This window comes from Photinus pyralis, unplaced genomic scaffold, assembly GCF_008802855.1.
Source record: "Photinus pyralis isolate 1611_PpyrPB1 unplaced genomic scaffold, Ppyr1.3 Ppyr1.4_LG1, whole genome shotgun sequence".
NCBI lineage: Eukaryota > Metazoa > Arthropoda > Insecta > Coleoptera > Lampyridae > Photinus > Photinus pyralis.
In genome coordinates, this window is record NW_022170249.1 from 56,254,776 (window position 1) to 56,277,961 (window position 23,186).

At 34.7% G+C, this 23,186-nt stretch overlaps 1 protein-coding gene across 1 annotated transcript; it reads left to right on the top strand.

The window, feature by feature from the left end:
* Window positions 1–17,369: 17,369 nt before the first annotated feature.
* Window positions 17,370–21,506, top strand: LOC116163636. The gene is made up of 2 exons (XM_031477671.1): window positions 17,370–18,444; window positions 21,480–21,506. The coding sequence occupies exons 1-2, from the start codon at window positions 17,521–17,523 to the stop codon at window positions 21,504–21,506; spliced, it is 951 nt and encodes a 316-aa protein (XP_031333531.1). The 5' UTR covers window positions 17,370–17,520.
* Window positions 21,507–23,186: the final 1,680 nt, after the last annotated feature.

The window sequence follows — 23,186 nt, forward strand, 5'->3', positions numbered from 1 at the left end:
CATATATAACATTTAGTTAATTTTGAGCCTCTACCACTTTTATCACGTATCAACATAGGACCCGCAAAATCTATTCCCACCGAAGTAAAGGGAGTAGATACATTAACTCGACTGTCAGGTAAGTTGCCCATTAGCGGATTTGAAGGAGAGGCTGTGAATCGAAAACACTTAACACAATTTCTAACAGTTTCCTTTGCTGTCGATTTTCCGGTAACCGGCCAGTAATGTTCTCTTACTAGGCTTAAAAGCAAATTTGGCCCCGGATGTAACGATACTAAATGAATGTGACGAAAAATTAATTTTGTTATTGCATGTGATTTTGGTAAAAGTATTGGGTGTTTCTTGTCAAATGAATAATTGGATAATTGTAACCTTCCACCCACTCGCATTACTCCAGACTTATCCAAAAAAGGTGAAAGTGAAAGGATATTGGAATTACTTGGAATAGGTACTTTGTTCAACAGTTGACAATACTCTGAATGGAAGTTTTCAATTTGGACTAATTTAATTAGTTTTTTGAAGGATTCATCAATTTCACTAACAGTCAAATCTCCTGTAATTCGTTCGAGCTCTCCCTTTCGACAATTTTTCATAAATCGGATGCAATAGGTAACCACTCTCTTCAGTCGAATCAGGCTTGAAAAACTTTCGATTTTAATAAAGTCGCTTGATTGCTGCGCTACCAGTGAAAATAATTTTTCTTTCTTTAATTCGGGCAATAAATCTTGTTTGATTTCGAAGTTTTGGAGATTCCAATTGGATTCATGATGCGAAAGCCAGAAAGGACCATGCCACCACATAGAAGAATTTTTTAATTGGTTTGGAGAGCACCCTCTGGATAACACATCAGCGGGATTATCCGATGCACTTACGTGTCTCCAACATTTGATACTTCTTGAATTCTTGCTACTCGGTTCGCCACAAAGGTCTGCAGCCGATGCGGAAAGGCATAGTTCAACCAATTGAGAACAATTTTTGAATCCGTCCAATAAAATTGACCACTGAATTGAATTTTCATAATTCTTTTGAATCTTTGAAGTAACTCTGCCAGCAAAACCGCCGCCATTAATTCCAAACGGGGTAGTGTGATCTTTTTTGTGGGACATACCCGAGATCGGGACACCAATAAGTTGACTGATATTTCGTTATACTTGCTGATAGATCTGATGTATAGACAAGCTCCGTATGCCTTTTCGGAGGCATCCGAGAAGCCGTGTAGTTGAAATGAAGTAGCTTCCGGAATTAGAACAAATCGAGGAATAGAAATATTATTATTTATTAATATGATGTAATTCACTTCTAAGCGTGACCCATTTGGTGTGGAGATACATTGGAATAGATTCATCCCAGTCGCATTTAGTTAACCATAATTCTTGGAGGATTAACTTTCCTTCTAGAAGAACTGGAGCTAGTAGTCCAAGCGGATCAAATAATTGGGATGTTAGCGATAAAATAGAACGTTTCGTTACTTTGGTGCAATCCTTTAATTGTGAAATTGAATAATAAAATACATCGTTGTCAGACTGCCAACAAATTCCTAGCACTTTACTGAAATTTCTCATGACTACCTTTTCTTGATTGTGATCGGAAAGGTGATTGACGTTACTAATGAACTTTCTTAACGGAAATTTTGCTTGGTCTAAAATGTTGATTAAATTTTTCTTTACTTGCGCCAAAGAATCCACTGATCCAGACCCAGTCAACAGATCGTCGACATAAAAGTCTTGTTTGATAATTTGTGATTCGATAGGATATGCTTCTTCGTTTAAGTTAGCTAGCTCAAATAAACATCTTACGGCTAGGAATGGGGCAGATGATGTGCCAAACGTGACAGTATTTAATTCATAAGATGACAGTGGTAGACTTGCATTATTTCGCCAAAGGATTTTCTGAAATTTTCGATGATCTGGGTGCATCCACACTTGGCGATACATTGCAGCAATATCTGCGGTGAGGACATACTGAAGTGCTCGAAAACGAGCTAATATTGCTACTAAATCTTCTTGTATGGTGGGACCAACACATTGCAGATCATTAATGGGAACACCACAGTCTAATTTACACGAACCATCAAACACTACTCTTAAACGCGTTGTTGTGCTAGTCTCTTTGATTACGGCATGGTGAGGTAAATAAAATTCACTTTTCTGTGGTTTATTACTGAGGGACATGTGACCATTAGCTTGATATTCTTGAATTACACTCGCGTATTGTTCGTGAAAAGTTCGATTTTTGTGAAATTTCACTTCCAATTTATTAAACCGTGATTTAGCGACTTCAAACGAAGTACCCAAATTACTATTGTCTGTTTTTAGAGGAAGTTTTACGATAAACTTGCCATCCACATGACGTGTAGTGGTTTCTCGAAAATGATCTTCGCAAAATTGTTCTTCAGGACTTAACTCACTGATAATTGGACCAAATTCGTCGATTTTCCAGAATTGTTTCAAATTATTGTTGATTTCATCGAGTGTCAAAAATGATTGTGATTGTAAAGAATTGGAAGGAATCGGAAGGTTTCCTGCGACAACCCACCCTAATTTGGTTTTTTGAAAAATCGGTTGATTGCGCTGCTTTATTTGACCTATTGAGAGGAGTTCATAAAACAAATTCACCCCTACTAGTATATCGATCGCTTTGGATTCATAGAAATTTGAGTCCGCCAACTTTATGTTTGAGGGAATTATGAAATCTCGAACCTTTAGCAAATTTGAAGGAAACATATGTCCTATGCTAGGAACAACTAAACAGTTAATATTTGTGACGTACTCTGAGTGAATAGATTTTAACTTCAAATTCACTTGATGCTTAACCGTAATCAAACTTTGATTAATCCCACTTACGTTGACTGTTTGATTTTGGTAATTGCAATAACCTACACGCGTTTTTGGTAATAAAATTCGATTGAGATGCAGAGTCAAGAAGCAATCTCATCCTCATAGGTTGGTTGTGCACATTCAATACATCTACTGTGGCTGTTGGTAGAATTGTTAATGAACAACCTTCCACTCTTGCAGTTAAACTATTTTCTATATTAGGCGGATTATTATCACTAATACTAATTTCAGTGGGATTATTGATTTGAGAATTTGAAGACGAAGGCCTTGGTTCGTGAAGTACCGTGTGGTGTTTCCTACCACATGTTTTACACCGTGAAGATCTACAATCAGATACAAAATGACCCTTTCGAAGGCAATTTAAACATAACCTTTTCTCCTTAACCATATTTATACGATCAGATGTTTTTAATTTAAGTAGCTCTGGGCATTGATTTGAAAAATGTGATTCTTCACAAAATGGGCAAGTTACTTCATTTTTATTTACTGTTAACATTACAGTTTGCTTAACTGGACGATGTTTGTAAGGCGAGCCTTGAGGTGATAAAGGATTAAGTTTAAGAGGTTTTTGATTCGTTTGTTTCGATTCAATAGATTCATAAATATTAGTTTTTACATTTAAAAATTCAATTAAGTCGCTTAACTTAGGCAATTCATCTCTAGCGTTAGGCCTTTCGTTTAACTTTTCCTCCCACTCCATAACAAATTTGTTATCAATTTTGTTAACAAGTATTGGAATTAATAAATCGTCCCAATGTTCTACTGAACACCCCATCGCCTTTAGACATTGAATATTATTTTCGATCGTATCGATAAACTGACGTAAATTAGCTGTAGAATTATGATTAATCGTTGCTAAATTCAGTAAATTCTGCACATGAGCGTTAACAATTCGTTTTTTATTGTTGTATCGTTTTTGAAGGGAGTCCCAAGCAATTGGGTAATTCGAATCGGTTGTTTCTAAAGATTTTAATTTAATGGCCGCTTCCCCTTTTAAGCTGGCGCGTAAGTAACTTAATTTCTGAGCGTTAGATAAAGCTTGATTGTTGTGAACAATTGATAAAAATATATCCGAAAATTCACGCCAATTTTCGAATGAACCATCGAACGTTGGCAGATTGATAGCTGGTAATTTTATATTATTTATTTTAGTCCCAGCTGCGGGAATTTGAGCAAGAAATTTGTTATCGTTATCAGCATGGGACAGAGAAACATTTTGCGTTAGATTGGTCGCCATTACAATGCAATTAAAATAACTATCTTGGAATTTACTTACTTCTTCGGTTCCTTCTGCATTACCATCCTGTAGCATATTCAATTCAGATTGAATTTCAGTAAATTGATCCAGTAACGGTTCGATTTTCGACAATTTTTTATGAATGACTTGCAATCTGGGGTCGTTTTCGTGTAAATCATGTTTATCAATTGAATTTAAATACGTTTCAAAGAATTCAATCTGCATTGAAATACTGTTTCGTTGAACCAAGAGTTTTTGAATCTTTTTGGCTTCTGCCATCGCGTATTGAATCAATATTAGGCGCTTACTTGTAAAATAAGTAAAATAATTGGAACGAACTCACGCTTATCGTTAGGTAGGTTTTCTTGAAAAATGCAGCGGAACGAGTTGCCTCGTAACGTAATCGGTTTGCCTTTCTTCTATTGAAATCGAACTTAAAAATGGTTGGTTATTTGGTTGAACGACGGTACTGGCACACATGATATTTGGAATACGGCTGCACTCTTCACATACCTAAAAAATAATTAGCAATCCAGCGTCGAAGGACCATTATGTTGGGTTATTTCATCATGAGAATTAAATTCAATTGGGGTTCTCGATGATGCAAAAAGAAAACTCTCTTCGTTGAGACGTACACATCGGTATTATCTATTTTACACACTCCTTTACATTTTATACGTCAAATACCAGCGACAACGCCCTCCTTTGGCATTATACAAAACAAACCAATTTGATAATGAATACAATTTGAAATTCTTAACAACGTACATATAATTTGTGTTTCAAATACATTTAACTATATTTTATATGATTATTTTTAGGTTTTGTTCATGAAGATGCTCTGGTGGAAATCAAATGTTTTTATTCGTGCTCAAAATTAAACGTTAGTACATTGAGTGAGGCATTGGACGTGAACAAAAATACATGTTTAACAAAAACATCTGATGGGCAAATTTCACTAAAAAGAAAACATCCTTATTATCAGGTTATTTTATAAGTTGGTTGCATTAAGAGTATGCATAATGATGTGTTTTAGATTCAAGGGCAACTGAATATATGCCAAAGGCAGAAATGTTATTTCGTTGTATATATTAATGACAAGATTGATCTATACATTGAAGAAATTGAAAGAGATGCAGACCTATGGACAAACATAATGCTGCCAAAATTGACACAATTCTATAAGGAGTGCATAGCACCAGAGGTTGTGATAAACAACTTATCAAAAAATAAAAAATGTATAGATCCACCGTTCATATTGGAGGCAATTAAACAATATGAGTTGAAAAAAGAAAAAATCGCCTCAACAGCCTAGTGTAGCCTTCTCTTTATGGTATACAAAAGAAAATTAAATGTTATTGGTGTTCTAACATTTTTTTATATTTCAGCAGCATATAGGTAGAGGATGCTATTTGCGTTAACAACAAAAGTGGGTCTTATTTTTTAAAATTATTACTTCTGTGAACACTAACGCATGCTCTATTCTACCCAAAAATTTTTCAGTTCTTCCTTTTAGGTCAAGAATATGTGTACCAAATTTGGTTCCAATTGATTCAGCCGTTTGACCGGAAATGAGGGTACACACGGGCCGACAGACATCATGAAGATTTTGTTTGATTCGGATTTCGTAAAAAAATCAGGGGGGGGGGCATTTTTTACCCAAATGTAATACCTCCCTTTACTAACGTGCGGGTGGTAAAAATATCATAATGTGAAAAAACCAAAGAAAAATTGCGAAAAAATTTAAATGGTCTCCATAGTAATAACGATACACAAAAAATTTGCTGTGACTTGCGCAGATACCATCCGCATACCGGCGCATGCGCGATTCTGACTTTTTATGACAATGGCCCATATGAATAAAAAGAAGCAAATGCTTATACTTGCAAAATCCAAAGTAAATACTCGTAATTGCTCCTTCACACTGGGCGATTTAGCAGCGCTGCTAAGCAGCAGGACAGGACGCAGTGCAGCGCTGCTAAACCATGCTAAACAGACCAGTATGAAGGGGCAGTTACGAGTATTTACTTTGAATTTTGTAAGTATAAGCATTTGCTTCCTTTTATTCATACGGCCCATTATGTGTACCAAATTTGGTTCCAATCGGTTCAGTCGTTTAGAAATGAGAGTATCAGGGTCGAGATCAGAGTAGTTTTTTGTTTGATTCGAATTCCCGGTGCCGTGTATTTCCGGCAAAAAAGTGGAGGGTCATTTTTTACCCCAATGCAGTACCTCCCTTACTAACGTGCTGGTGGTAATAAAATTTGTTTAAACTGATCGGCATAGAGAAAGAGTTTTTCCATGCGTGGAAATTGAAGTAGGTATGCGAGTTGAACATATTGACGAGAAGGTAATGCTGGAATACTTTTTAGATTTGGTAAGTAGGCACGTAGTGGTAGGCACCTATGATTTAATACTTTGTGTTATTAGTTCAAGCAAGTAACTGCTGGTTCTTTAGGGTAAAAATATTCCATGATTAAATCGGAAGTATTAGTTCATGAAAACGTATCAAAATATTGTAAATTGATAACTTTCTTAAAGAAACAGTCAATCGGATAATTATCAGCCTCGCAAGTTTAAAACTCTTTCTAGAGACAACATAAAACGCTTTATGGTAGAAGCACCCAACCAAAAGTACATGTTAATGAAGGTACCTAAATTGTTATGATAGAGATTGTGGGCGGTTGCCGCCGAGCGGAATATTGGATAATATGAAACTGGAAGATGTAAAGGACCTGGACCCCAAAACAAATAGCAAAATTTTTAAAGTTAGACAACCCTGAAATGTATACGGGGAAACCATTTGCGACATTACTTGCAAATGCTGGTTGGGATATATCTACTCTGAAGCGTCATGGGAAATGGAAATGTTGCCCAGTCACTAAGAAATATTTTGAAGGATGACTGGAATCAAAAACAAAAATTTTTAGACTGATTCAAGGGGAAACTTTTGTACAGGTTCTTAATCAAAGTATTAGTGCACAAATCACGTCCTCAAGGTTACGACTTTAACGAGTACTATTCCTAAAATAGTTAATTGAAACTGCACTTGATTATTATTAGTAAGTAGCTTTAAGAGCAGATTAACTTGATTTAAAAGTGTTATAATTTAATGTAGTAAAATGATTCAAAATCTGTACGATTTGATGTTTTATTGACATCCTTATGACAGCAAAACGACTCCGTTTTGAGATTATTACAGGATCCGAGCGGGGAAATCAACTACCAGACTAAAATATAGATTACATTTATGACCGTACACCAGACACGGACAGTACGAAATCATCATACTTATATATCCCTTTTCTGGGGTATAATCTACTGAGATATGCTCAACTCCATTTTAAACTTATCCATCCATCACAAATAGGCCAAGAAACATAGACCAAAAAAGGGGGTGTAGGCGAAATAATTCTCGGAAAGCTGGAAATGGTTTTAATCTATTTATTTGGATGAAAAAAGAGTTTTTTGAAGTTTGCACCAATTTTCTGTTTGTGCTGTACAAGCGGTGTTGCAAAAATCTAAAAATTTTTCCACTTTTTCCATTTATAGGAAAATTCTATTCTTTGGTAAATTTAAAGTACATGGAATTCTACGTCGAATGAGCCCCACATATTAAAAATTAAGTAAAATGGTATGTAGAATATGCATGTTCAAAAAACAACCATTTTTCTAATTCCTTAAGAAAAAATTCCCCTACACACTTCAAAATGTCAAGAAAAGTTAAAGAAAATTTATTATTTTTTCACTCGTTCAGCGGATGCAATACATCGTCAGCCATTTTCAGACAGGGAAAGATGAAGCTGGTAAAAATGACTTATTTACATAGATCAGTGTCCGAACGGTTTGGTATCAGCATGTCCACTGCGTGGGCTATTGTCACTAGAATATGTGAAACAATTTTAAAATTTAATAAGGTATACAAGGTACTTTGGTGGCCTTCATTAGAAGAACAACAAAGAATTAGTATTACTTTTCGAGCTATAAGTGGAATACCAGGTAAATATATTTGTTATTGAATTATGACATCATCGCTTATTCCTAGGTATCGTCGGTTGAATAGATGGATCACATATTCGAGTCACAAAACCTACAGAGCATGGCAACTCCTACGTCAATAGAAAAGGCTATCCCAGTAACGTCTTACAAGGCGTTTGTTCAAAAGCATTGTTGTTTACAGATGTACATTAGGATGGAACGAAAAAATCAACTTTTGATTTTTACTTTCTAATACGGCGGAAAAGTTGCCTTTTGGCGTACATAAGATAAATTAAAAATATGAAAAATATCGGAGTATGTCTTGAGGTGCCGCAAGGGCCTTAAAGTTTCATAAAATTGAAATTGTGGAACAAAAAATATTGTTTTCAATTTCATTATGTAATAGTGATAAAAAGTTTCCTTTTGCTATTATGAAATCAATTGTAAAGTTTGAACACGATTGGAGGAGTAGGGTAAGAGGTGCCGCAAAGGGTTAGAAATTGTGATTATTTAGCGAAATTTACCAAATTTCATTACATTTGAATCTGCAAAAAATATTGTTGTATTTTTCCATTTCTGATTAAAAACTGCAATATTTCAATAGTAACTGTGATTTGAACTTGAACAGTGTAACTGCAATTGGATGTGATGGCACTGCTACAAACACTGGAGCTCTAAATGGTGTTATTGCTCTATCAGAAAAGAACATTCATAAGTCTTTGCAGTGGCTAATATGTTTATTTCATTGCAACGAATTGCCGTTGCGCCATCTATTTTGTGCATTGGATGGAAAAACAAAAGGACCTAACGAGTTTGGAGGAGTATATTAGGCAAACTACTTGAAAAATGTCATGAGCTTCCAGTAGTTACGTACTCACCGATTGAGGGCAACCTTCCCGACCTCGAAATGAAACAGGATCTAAGTACCGATCAAAAGTATTTACTTGAAATGTGTAAATCAATTTCAATTGGAGTCTGCCTCCCCGATACAGCCATGAAGAAACCAGGAAAATTGGCACTCTCACGATGGCTGACGTTGGCTAGTCGCATTCTCCGGTTGTATATTGGAACAGAGAACCCTTCAGAAAACCTTAACAGAGTATGTAGTTAAGGTGTATGCTCCCATCTAGTTCTACATTAAGCTGAAGCCCTCTTGTATAAATGGAGCCAAACACTTATGGAGACTGATTGCATTTTCACGTTATCTTTGCGACGAACATCTTAAAGTAATCGACCCGGTTATTCAAAGGAATAGCTACTACGCTCACCCTGAAAACATCCTTCTGTGTATGTTAAGTGATGAGAGAAAACATATAAGAGAGTTAGGCCTCCGACGACTTTTGAAGGCAAGGTCAGAACAGAAGAATGAGTTACGGAAATTTGTGAGACCTAAACTAAACTTCAAAGCTGAAGATTACATCGACATGATCAATTGGGCTGATGTAACAATCACAGAACCACCGATGACAAAGCACGTAACTGATGAGGACTTAGCCAAATACATAAGTGAAGCAAGAGAAGATGACCTGATAAATTCTATTGATTTTCCACGTTTTCCCTGTCATACACAAGCAGTGGAAAGAGTAATCAAGCTTGTAACAGAATCATCACTGTCTGTTTCCGGCCTAGAAGAAAGAAATGGATTTGTCAAAGCCAGAATTGCTTCACACGAGATGATGCCAAAATTTGAAACAAAGAAACACTTTACCTAAAATGTATTTGAGAACATTGAATTTGATTTAGATTTGTTATAATGTTTTATTTGTCTATTATTTGCATTTTATTAATAAATGTGTATTCTTACCTCAATGATCAAAAAAATACATTTCTTAAAGAAAAACCTTTATTTTTCATGTTTTAATACCTACTAAGTGGGCCTATAAAATAATTTTTTGCATTATTTTAGGCGTTGTTTGAATGCAATTGAAAAAATAAACATAAAAAACCATCAACAAAATAAAAAATTCAATTCTAGAAAATTTCAAAATTTAAAGACCAAAAATTATGTTCATGGCCTTTGCGGCACCTCAAGATGTGGTTCTATCACAATAAATCTTTGTAACTTCTCACATAAAAAGACAAATTTTAATCACTATTAGAATGGGTGATACTGAAAACAATTTTTTGCCCTATACCAACGTTCCACCCTAATGTACATGCTGGTCAACCAGGTTCAATGCACGATGAACGTGTATATCAAAAATCAGATCTTGGTGAAAGCATTAATGCTGGACTGATAGAATTCATGCCAAACTGCCACCTTGTAGGTAGGGTTGCCAACCATTAATTTTTGAAATCCAGGACAGATCACTAAAGACCTGTAAGCAAAGAAGGACACAGAGGAACAAAAAAGGACACATAATCATATAATGTTTTATTAATATGAAACAAAATATATTTAAAACATATAACTGGCTAAAATAAAACATTTTAAAAACATTTAAAATAAACATTTAGAAACCAAAAAATTAAAACTTAATTGCTAAGTATCTATCCATTAATAAGAACAAGGTACAAACTAAACATTAAACACTACCTTATAGTATTGTGCAATATAGTTGCACTTGCTTATTGCTTAAAAGTATATTTTTTTTCTGACTTGGCAGCTCGAAGTAATGCCTTGTTTTGCACAGCAAAATCATAAAATTCTTGACAACTTTTGGTGTAGTTGACTTTTATTTGAAGCTCTGATTTAATATGATCTACTGTCAAGCGGTTCCGTTCATTAGACCAAGCTGAATCACAGAGAGAAAAGATGCGCTCCGCATCAGCATTAGATGCAAAAATCGAAAAAACAAACTGAATAATTCTTAGAATGTTTTTTAATCTAGGGTTTGAATTAAATATCAAACTCCATTTCTCAACAGGAGATTTGTCTCTACAGGTTAAAGCTTCAGAAATAGCTTTCGATATTTCACAGTACTCTTCATATACATGATCAATGTCTAAACTAGACTCTAAACCTATGCTTGTTATAGTCTCCGTTAACTCGTCAAAAGTAAACGGCTTTTCTAAAGAAAAAATTGCAAATTTAGACAAATGATTGTTTGTTGAAAAATCAAACTTTGCATTAATGTAATGAAGAACATCAGTATAAAATTTTTTACATGATAATTTAATATTCATTTGAACGCTTGGTGGAAGTGTTTTTAAATTATTGGAGCACAAAAATCCTAAAAATCCATCAAGAATCCTCTGTTCTAGTTTGCTTCTTAGATCTGTTAATATTTTAAAAACTTCGACACAAACAATAGTTTTTGATTCAAGTTTTTGTACAGCTTCGTAAAATATTTTTAAGATATTGTGAAAGAAACTGAGATAGCATTCAGTTATTTTAGTGTTATTGCCCTCAGATTCGTCCTGAAAATATTGTCTAAGAGCTACCGGAAATTCTTCGCCAAGCGAAATAAAATAACTTTTAACAGCCGGAAAAACTCTTACCAACCGTTCAACGGCAGGGTATAGCGAAAGCCACCTGGTAGGCACATGTCTCAGTACGGATTTGTACTCCAAATCCACACACAAAAAATTCTTTGAGCTCTTTTACACGCTTTGCATGAGAGGAGAAGTGACTATAAATTTTTGAAACTAAATTTTCTAAGTCAAATTCACATTTGTCTAATCCAAATTTTACCGAGTTATTAATCATATGTGCAGGACATCCTGTAGCTATTATATTGGAGTTTTCATTATGCAACAAGCGATATATTGAATGATGTCGCCCAAAATTTACGCTTGCATTATCGGCCGAAAAGCAAGAAACGTAATTTAAATTAAGACCCAATGCTTCAATCTTATTCTTCAAATTTAAAAATACTGCATTTGCTGTCTCGTCTGGATCATCAAAAAAGTCAAGAAGACACAGCTTTATACCAGTATCCGGGGTATAAAATCTCACAAGAATGGGGAATAATTTAATACTACCATGATTAGACGCGTCAGTTGAGTTGATATACTAAAATATATATTTTCATGAAGTATTTTTAAATCCGATTGTATAGACAATGGTGCTAATACATTGAAGGCTATGGAACTGGCCTTCGTACGCCCTAAACGAATTTTTCTAGCAATTTTAGAATCATTATATAATAAATTATTAAGCTGACTAAGGGCCGGTTGTATAAAAGTGTACGTTAACTGTCGGTTGGTGAACCGTCGGTTGAGACTCAACCGATAGTTCAACTAACATTACGTTGTATAACGAGTTCTACCGTTGAGTGAAGGATCTAGGTAGAGTGGTAATGCCTATATGAAAAGCGGTCATCCTTTCCGATCTTTTACTAAGGTAGTCCCTTCTCTATCGCACATCGCGTCTCTGCCCCTCCGAGTCCACGTTTTGCAACACCGATAGCTAACGCCACCGACAATTTCGACGGCGCTTTCCTTCTTTACAATTTACAAGTATTAAGTATTTTCGCCCAGCCGCCCTCTCCAACGAAATCAGTCTTTAGCGTAACTCCAATCCAATTGCAACTATCGAAAACCGTTGTAACACACGTAAACAAAATGAGTCATTCTATTTTCATGCAATTGTATACCTGCATAATATCAGTCCCTTATCATAATTATTGGATCAGATACCTAATTAAGAGCAGTTCTAAAAGCAGCAGGTACGTACGGACGAAATTCAAAAAAGTATACCTACCTAATCACAAAGAAAAGTATCTCATATCATTTATGTTTATGTATTTTGCGATTGTGCGTGTAAAGTAGGTATTATTTAGATAAATATTCATCCAGCGAGTCAAAATAGGTAAGTAAAAAATTGCCAAACTGCTAGTACTACTCTCTGAATCACAATAGGTAAGTTTTTCTGTTGGACTATTGCAATATCTTTTGTTTACATATGTCTTCATTTTACTGCCTAATAAGGAGCTTGACGGCGTACCAAGTTCTGCAGCCCTACTCTCTGTAATAAATTAAAATTTTTTAATGAGGTTGAAATTTGTCGAGATATTAAAATAGTAACAATATATACGACTTTCCTTGAGAATGGAAATAATTCAGCCGCAAAGCTACACGGAATCTGTTATATACGTTTACCTTACCTTTAAATTGAATTGGAGTAGCATTTTTCCTCAGCAACTTACGTCTACTTTTGTACATATGTTCTGTTAGAAAGTGTTTTTCACATATTAATTTATGTTTCAACCCTTGGATTTCAAAAATCTTAATGTTCCCGCAGTTACGTTGCCACACCTTGGTCCTAGTTTCGTCTGTTATGGGAATTTTAAAGAAACTTATTCCATCACTATGTTTATTGCTGATGGTAGCAATTTGCATAAACGCAAATATGATTTGCAACACTCATCCTACAATTTTAGCACACTACCGACTTATTTTAAACCGATAACGCTAGGTATAGGTACTCTCTCGCAATTAACGTGACAATTTGAAAAAAAGACGGTACCTACTGAATTATATAATGATAGGTACCTGTGACTATGTATATTATCATTTATTTTATGTGTTTCTCTTTATCATAACCGGGAAGGTAAAAGACAACTTGTTTAATTGGCGAATCTGCTGGTAACTTTATCTAGCTATTCTGCTATCATGATTAAAGGCTTGCTTTTGATGCGGCCGCTTGTTTTATATAGAATATACCTAGATATAAAATGTGCATTATAATACTTTTAAATAATATGTTTCGGTCACCGTAAACATACTGTTTCGATCATCGATCACAAATTAATTTTACAAGGGCCACATGCAGCCTCTGATACGGACCTACCGTAACCGTATATTTCGCCTGTTGCCCTCGCTTTGGCTCAACGCTGCTGTGCGCAAATTTAATAAAGCGATAATGTAATTGTAAGGTTAATATTGTGGTAGCGAAAATATGAAAATAAAATAATGCAATCCGGATCTGGATCGTCGACTTGGTTGTTGCCGTCGGGATCTGAGATCACTCTTGGCCGCCTATATCTCAAACCCCACGTTCACTATGCTTTTAACATAAGCATTGCCTCTCTACCTAGATCCTTCACTCAACGGTTCTACGCTGTGGGTTGACCAACCGTCGGTTAAAATTTTTTTTTTTAGTTGGTATTAACATTGCTCGTGCTACAACCAATCAAATCGCTGTTTATTTAAATTTTGGTAGCAAATTATTGTGTATTTACCTTTATTGAAACTTCAATTTTCTTTGTGGATTACCTTTACTATTTACTTTTGTTATTATGTTATTCTTGTATTAAGAATTTGTGTGTTAATTGATATTACTTATTATCAAAAAAATGTTGGGAGACTCTTCGGATTCGGACGTTCCTGCTCTGTATTCTACACAGTAATAGCTCCTCCGATTCCGACGAGGATGTGATGGTAGAGTTGATTCCACCAATAACACCAATAAATAGTAAGATATGCATAAGGACATGGTGCCATTTTTTAAAAGCAACCTACGTCTTACTTATTAGTGAACATATACTTAAGGCTAACTAAATATGTTCTTCTGTATCTTTAATATACTGGGTAAATAAATCATAATGCGATTCTAACAATCAACTGTACCTATTCTAATTATTAACGTACGAATGGTTGTAGTGAACGTTCGGATCTTATACAGGGTGACAATTTGAAAACTTACCACCCCCCATATCTTAGTAAATAAACGAGATATTTAAAAAAATCAAAATCCCTTTGGGTAATTCGGAGGGGGAATCACAATGACATAGACGCACCCCCTTCAACCCCCTGCGCCCCAGCCACCCCAACTTTTAAATCTTAAATAGTGACCCCCCATGTGTGATACGTCGTTGGAAAGCTCTGAAAAAATGCTTTCCAACCATACCAAATAGCATTAAATTTAGTTTAGTAATTATCGTGCAAATCAAAAAATAAACTAATATGATACATTTGAAATCTGTCGTATTTAAAACGCAACCGGCGAACATTAGACGAACTAAGAGAGAAAATAATTCAAGAATGTCGAAATATTGCAAAACCAACATAGGAAAGGTTCGACAAGAGTTTGAGAATAGATTATAACTGGCGATCAAAAATGAGTTGCTGTCGAGTCGGCTTTGGAAGTCCAAGTTAATAGTTATTTACATATGAGTATGGTAAATCAAGGTTTACGTTAACGAGTGAGATGTTTACTGCCGAAGCGTAGCTGAGGCAGGAATTTCGAAACGAGTAACGTTAACTGATTTAACATACAAATAATGTAAAACATTTTATTTCATACTGCTCTTTTTTCTATTAAAATGCCATACAATTTTTGATTAGAATGTTGTACGCATTCAAATGAAAGCAAAGGCGATCACTTGATTTGTTTGATCTGACAGTAGTTTGACACATTAATATATTAGGTTTATATGGATGTCAGTTGATGTTGCTAGGCAACATTTCCAGTCTGGTAAAAGTTTTCAGTCTGGTAAAATACGATTTACCAGACTCAAATGGGTCTGGGAAAGCGGCGATTACTAGATAGTATGAAATAAATACGATTTTCCATGTTTATTTTTTGATTTGCACGATAATTACAGTCACATGTAATACTACAAATATCGATACCGATATGTAAGTGACAATTCGGAAATGATTGGTATTGGAGGTAATTATTTTAAATTTTTTTAGATTAAGCGAATACTCTACGCATACTGTTCAAACGTACCCTGCTAATTGAATTCATTAATTAATTAAGGTAGTGTTACATGTTCTGCTTAGGTGGTTGGTGTTTTAATTTGCTTGTGATTAACATAGTTTGGGTTTTATTCAAGGCCAAGGTTTTTCTCAAGTCGCGCTCTTTTTCGCCTTGGTAGTCTGCTTTTGCGAGAGTGCGACACCTTTAGGTTTTGCTTGCTTTGCTTTTAATGTACCACATCCAAATTCCGGGTTTTTCAGAATAAGTTTATAATAAATAAACTCGCAGACATTACTGTGTTTTATTTGAGTGTTCCTGCCCGACTGGGTCCCGAGTCATTGTATTAGCTTCGTGTAACGTAAGGGGGCCCTACCGTAGACGATCCAATCACGTGCCATTCTTTTGTTTGAATTTTAGGCGGGAACCGTGTTTTGATACTGGGATTGCAACGTTGCCACTTTTCCGTGAAATCTGTAATTTCCATTTCGAGCCTGGGGGGGGTTAAGATCAGTACACAGTTTACCTGACTGTCCCATTACCTCAACGCCAACACCAATATTTCCTCCACAGCATAACACGTTGTAAGAGAAGTTATAAAGCAGGCTAAAGATACCTACTTTTAAAATCGTATAACTTTTAGGGATTTTCTTAGTGAAAAAGTGTGTATCTTTTCAACTGCAACGCCAGTTGGTGATTGTGAGGGCCTTTTAGAAACTCCAACTCGTAAACGGGTCTTAACAGATGAACCAATAGTACTTGGGGAAATACAGAAGTAAGTTACATTATCCATAAGACCGTAACCGTGTACAGAAGATGCTATTAAATAACACAATTTCAGCATTGAAAATTCACCGTCCCGCCCAAAGCAACAGCGATCGGTACTTGAAGATTTCAATCTAAAAAACTTATTAAATGCAACGCGAACTGGACAGGCGGTATTAAAAATATATGACGCCAAACGACTTCTGGATACTCATAGTCAATCGTATCTTGTTGAAATAATAGTCTCGCATTTTTTAAATAATGAATGTTGGTATGTATTACGTAGGTATACCTGAGGTTCCTTAAACTTTGAAGTATTTCTTTTTTTAGGAGGCTAATTAATGAAGATATTAATTTAATAGCCAACAAAATTGTTGAATTATTTCCAAATGAAAATAAGAATGTCTATTACTGTCCCCCAGTTTTAAAAAAATATTCGAGAGATGTCTGAAGCTGCAAAAGGCAAACTAGTGGATAAATACAAAAACAAGTTGACGTACTTACGAAAAGCAGGAGTACTCCCCCACATACGCGTGTCCAGTAGCAGTCCTGAAAAACAAGGTGAAATCGATTCTGCAAAAGGTAGGTATACTTTGCAAGTTTGTAAACGAACCTATACCGGGTGATCGAAAAGAACTGCAGACAATTTAAATTTGGCGCTTTAAATTTTTAGTGTTTTTTACTTAAGGAATTGGCAAACATGTTTAGAAGTTGGTTTATTTATGCATTAATTGTCATCCATTGGCGTAGTTTTTTTATGTGAATTTGATTTTCTAATCTTCGTGCTGTGATCCAGGCGTTTCAAAGCAAACAGCTCTTTTTAAAAAGGTCTTCGCACGTGCATTATTTCGTAAAGGTACGTACATTAAGAGTGTAACGTATGTAATAATTAGGTAGGTACAAGAGACACAGCAATATAAAGATGGCAGTCGGCTGAAATGTACTGTGTATTGTATTATAAATTAAATATAAGTATTTGGACATTTGATGTGGTTACATCTGTAAAAATATAACATGGCGCAGTCCGAAAATTAACGTAACTATTTGCAAAAATATAAGTTTTGGAAATTTTAAGAAAAGTGAGGTTGAGAACCGCAGCGCAGCTCAACACGTGCAGAATGGAGGGATTCAATTTTAATACCCCCAAAAGATTGGATTTCAGTAACAATATCAGTAGCAACTGGAAGAAATTTAAGCAAAATTTTAATATTTATATGACGGCAACAGGTCACCATGAAAAGGATTCGACCGTAAAAGTGGCGATATTTCTAAATTTAATCGGCGAAGACGGTGTCGAGTTATTTAATACGTTTGATATCAGCGAAGAAAATAAGAAGAATTTCGAGTATGTTGTTGATTGTTTTGAAAAGTATTGCAATCCCAAGAAAAACGTAGTGTACGAGAGGTTCGTGTTCCACAAACGTAACCAGCAAGAAGGGGAAACATTTGAACAATTTTATACTGACCTCAAGAAGTTAAGTCAGACATGCGACTTCAATTGTCTGGCAGATGAAATGCTACGAGACCGAATAGTTTTAGGAATAAAAGATGTGTCGTTACAAGAGAGATTACTGCGAGTTGAAGATCTTGATTTAAACAAAGTGGTAGATTATTGTAGGGCAGCGGAAATATCCAAAGCGCAAGTAAAAACTCTGCAACACATTAATGTTGTCGATGGAGTAAAGAAACAGTCATCAAAATGTGTTAATGTTTCCAATAACAACGCTAGTAGCAGCGTTGGCAAAAATGTAGGTAAAGTAGAAAACAAAAAATTCAAATGCCGTAGGTGCCAGACTGTACATTTTCCAAGAGAGTGCCCTGCATACGGGAAGCCGTGCAGACGATGCGGACGACTAAACCATTTTGCAGTTTCGTGCAGAGTCAAAGCAGTTCGAGAAGTCATCGCAGACGACATCGAGGAAAGTGAATTTGGTGTTAACTCTCTGGAGATACGAAATACCGATGCCGTAACCAAGTCGTGGCGTGAGCAAATTTTAGTGGAAGGTAAACCAATCGATTTCAAATTAGATACAGGTGCCGAGGTAAATATATTGTCGAATGAAGTGTTTAAATCTGTAGATAAACAATTTAAATTACAACAAAGTGATGTTAAGTTGGAGGCTTATGGTGGTTTTAGTTTAGATCAAAAGGGAATTGTAAATTTAAGATGTGTTCACAAAGACAGAGAAATTTATGTTAATTTTATAATAGTTGATAAGCTAGTTACGCCTATTTTAGGGTTGCAAACTTGCATTGACTTAAATCTGGTTAAAAAGGTTGACCTAGTTAAGGGAAACACAGATAAAGATGGATTTATTAAGAAAAATGCTGACTTGTTTGAAGGTGTTGGTAAATTTAAAGATAAATGTGAAATTTCCATAGATAAGTCCATTAAACCAGTAGCAAAACCTCCTCGTAGGGTGCCACTTACGCTGCGTAATAAATTGAAAAATACTTTAGATGATTTAGTGCAAAAAAATATCATTTCTAAGGTTAATGAGCCTGTTGAATGGGTCAGTAATTTAGTTATTATACAAAAGAAAGATAATAGTTTAAGAATTTGTCTTGATCCTCAAGATCTCAATGTTGCACTGCATAGAGAAAATGTTTTAATACCCACAATAGAGGACATAAGTCACAAACTATGTAACAAAAAAGTGTATACTGTACTAGATTTTAAGGATGGTTTTTGGCACATAGAACTTGAACCTAATTCAGCTAAGTTATGTGCATTCAGTACACCATTTGGAATTTATAAGTTTAAAAGATTACCATTTGGGTTAAGTATAGCACCAGAAATTTTCCAAAAAATTAACTCCACAAATTTTGGTGATATACCTGGAGTTATTATTTACTTTGACGATTTGTTAATAGCGGCAGATACTTTTGAGGAACATGATCAAATCTTAGAAACTGTATTAAATAGAGCTCGTGAAATAGGGGTGAGGTTTAATAAAAACAAAATACAGTACAGAAAACCAGAAGTAAAATTTTTAGGTCATATTTTTTCTGCTGAAGGCATTAAGTTGGACAATGATAGAATACAGGCTATAGTAGCTTTGCAAAATCCTAGCACCAAAAAAGAATTACAACGTCTCTTGGGGATGATTAATTATTTACGACGGTTCATTCCTAATTTATCGGAGTTAACAGCTCCTTTGCGAGAACTTTTAAAAGATGATGTTGAATTTCTGTGGTGTCCTCAACACAGGGAAGCTTTCAAAATTATTAAAGACAAAATTGTAGGTGCTTCAGTTTTGGCAAATTATGATGATAATAAGGAAATTACAATACAAGCAGACGCTTCTAAAAGTGGTCTTGGTTGTTGCTTGATGCAGTTGGGTAAACCTGTGTATTATGCATCTCGAGCTCTGTCTGATGCTGAGATGAATTATGCTATGATAGAGAAAGAACTATTGGCAATTGTGTTTGCGACAAATAAATTTCATAATTTCATTTATGGAAGGGAGGTCAACGTAATTACAGATCATAAACCCTTGCTAGGCATCATGAAAAAGAAAATTGCTGACATTGTTTCTCCTCGACTACAGCGAATGAAATTAAAATTGTTAAAATATTCACTGAAAATGACTTACCTTCCTGGTAAATATATGTATGTGGCCGATTTACTTTCACGGTCATATTTAAATGATAAACCCGAAGAACCTAATTGGATTAAAGATATAGTGCATAGTGTAAGTATAAATATATCTGACTCCAAAAAGTTAGAATTTATCAAAGAAACTAAAAATGATCCTGTTCTAAGCGAAATTATTAAGTATCATAAGGATGGTTGGCTAAATAAAAAAACATGCTTTAAATCCTTAGCATATAATTACTACAAATTTCAAAATGAGATTGTGGTTGAAAATGATTTAATATTTCTCAATAACCGTATAATAGTGCCTACTACTTTACGAAATTACATCTTAAGCTTATTGCATGAGTCACACTTTGGAATTGAGAAAACAAAAGCACGAGCGAGACAGCTTGTATACTGGCCTGGTCTAAGTAGAGATATAGAAAACATGATAAATAGATGTGTGATCTGTGAAAGGTATCGTGTGGCAAATGTTAAAGAACCCATGCTAATGCATGACATACCTGAGTTGCCTTTTAATAAATTAGCTGTAGACATTTTAGAATGTAGACGAAAAAATTATCTAGTGGTTCAAGATTATCTATCAAAATGGTTAGAAATTATTCCGATTAAGTTTAAGACATCTGTAGAAATCATAAATAAGCTCAAAATTTTATTTTCCACTCATGGAGTACCAAAAACTATAATCGCAGACAATAATCCCTTTAATTCATATGAATGTAAAGACTTTGCAAGAAAATGGAATTTTGAGTTTGTAACGAGTTCTCCACGTTATCCTCGAGGCAATGGACAGGCCGAGAGAGCAGTGCAAACAGCAAAAAATATTTTAAAGAAATGTTACGATGACAACAAGGATATCACCCTTGCACTTTTGGAATACAGAAATTCTCCACTGTCTGGATTGCACCTCTCTCCGTCACAAATTCTAATGAGTCGTAGGACAAACTCCAAGATTCCTATACATAGTAGTTTACTAAAGCCTAAAGTTCAGGATAATGTAACTAAATTAATACAGAACAGACAGCAAATTCATAAGAGTTACTATGACAGGAATACGAAAACTAGAAAGAGTTTTTCTAACGGTGAGAATATTGTAATGTTTAGAGATAAAAAGTGGGAACCGGCTAGAATAATTCAGAAACATGATTCTCCCAGGTCTTATGTAATTAAAGATGTTAATGGTCACGTAATGCGAAGAAATTCACAGCATTTAAGGAAATCTTTTAATGAATTCAAACCAATTAGTAGCACTTGTGATGACTTGCCTGCTCAAAATTTAAATGCAAATTTCACTAATGCAAATATCAGTGCATCAGATTCGACTATTGAGTCTCCAAATTTAAATCCAGTTAACGTTGAAAATAATATTAGCTCACCAGCTCCACAAATTACTAGACCTATGAGGGTTGTCCATAAACCTCTTAAATTTAAGGATTATGTACTATAAAGGGGAGATGTAACGTATGTAATAATTAGGTAGGTACAAGAGACACAGCAATATAAAGATGGCAGTCGGCTGAAATGTACTGTGTATTGTATTATAAATTAAATATAAGTATTTGGACATTTGATGTGGTTACATCTGTAAAAATATAACAAAGAGAACATACTTTATAAGGATCATGTAACCTTACTCTTTAGGCATAAAGGCTTTAAAGGGGATGCACTTTTGTCTTTTGATGCACAATTGAAAGGCGTACATGTTTAAAAGATTCATATTCGACTCAGCTGTGCTTACTGCAATTCAACGATAAATGTGCTACTTACCATGATGTCGAAGGTGTAATAAAAACATAGCACCAAGAAATCGTTATCGAAAATACTCTAATGAATCTGGTGGGTATAACAATGTGAACGATAACATCCCTATTTGATATTTTTACAGACTTATTGCATAATATGTAGCACAAAATTTTACACATTGATATCGTTGTGATGATGACGTTAATTTATGAGAATACGTGGATACGTCTTATTGCATGTAGGCAAATGAAATGAACCTTACGGTGATAGTTTAATTAGCATGACTATTGCTCAGGCAACGTTGGAATACATATTTGAATACATGAACCCGGGCGAGCGTGCAACTGAGCTTGATAAATTAATTTTTTTAATTTTTAATTAATTAATTGTGATTAATGTTTAGTGATCCATTAAATTGATCCACCACTGCTTTTAAATAAATGACATTTGGTATGTTACCAACTTTATAAATGTTTAGTTTTGTGGGAAATTCAAACTGTCCGCACTACTTTCCGATCACCCGGTATAGTTATTTATAGATCAAAATTTCGATTTTATTTGGTTAAGGAATAATTGTGAACCATGGAGTGACGTTCAAAATAAATGGACGGAAACGTTCTCTCTTCGAAGATCTTTATGGAACGCCGTTGTATCTTTTAATAACTGAACACCCGGACTAAAAAAATTAACTATAATTGACGCAATGGTACTAAAATTTATAGAAATTTACTTTGTGTTAACAACAATTGCCTAGTTGAAATTAATAATTGCATATCTTCCAATAACAACTCGCAATAATTTCCTCTTTTACAATTTCAAATAACGGTTTTTGTGCGAAATTTCAAAAACCGTTATTGAAATGGCATATTTAACAATTTCAAATCGGCAGTCTTATTCATTATATCACGATTTAGGAATAACGTGTTGAAAATTTTAATGTTAAAAAATTATCGATTTGATATTATTAAATAATCTTTGATATCACCTTCACGCTTTGTAATAATTTTCAATTTCAAGTTGAAATAAAAAATTCAATTCTCTATTTCAAACTCGTAACTTTGGAACGCACAATTTAATTTTTAATATCAACTCTGTGATATTGGTAATTCGATTTACTTATGTCATGACATATAAAAAATTGTGGCGCCATCTATCGAGTGATGTCAAAAGTGAGGAGCGAACCTCAACCCAACTAATCACGTTTGATGTAATTACCGCGAAAATCTACTTTCAAGTGCTTATTTTATTACCCATATCGTTCATAAATACATTGTGCGAATAATATTGTCAAAAAAATGTACAATTACGCGAAATGGAGATTTTAAATTCTGTTCCGATTATTAAACTTACTGTCGCTAGAGGGCAGGTCAATTTGCTATATGTGATTTAAAAATATCGCCTTGATATTTTTAATTCATTTACCAATATGTGCGACTTGAT

What these genes read in the sequence shown, in the direction of transcription:
- LOC116163636 (XM_031477671.1), top strand. Translation starts at nt 17,521, where the DNA reads ATGGAGGGATTCAATTTTAATACCCCCAAAAGATTGGATTTCAGTAAC. An exon ending in AATTAGATACAGGTGCCGAG is followed by an intron (nt 18,445 to 21,479) that starts GTAAATATATTG and finishes TGTAATAATTAG; the next exon opens with GTAGGTACAAGAGACACAGC.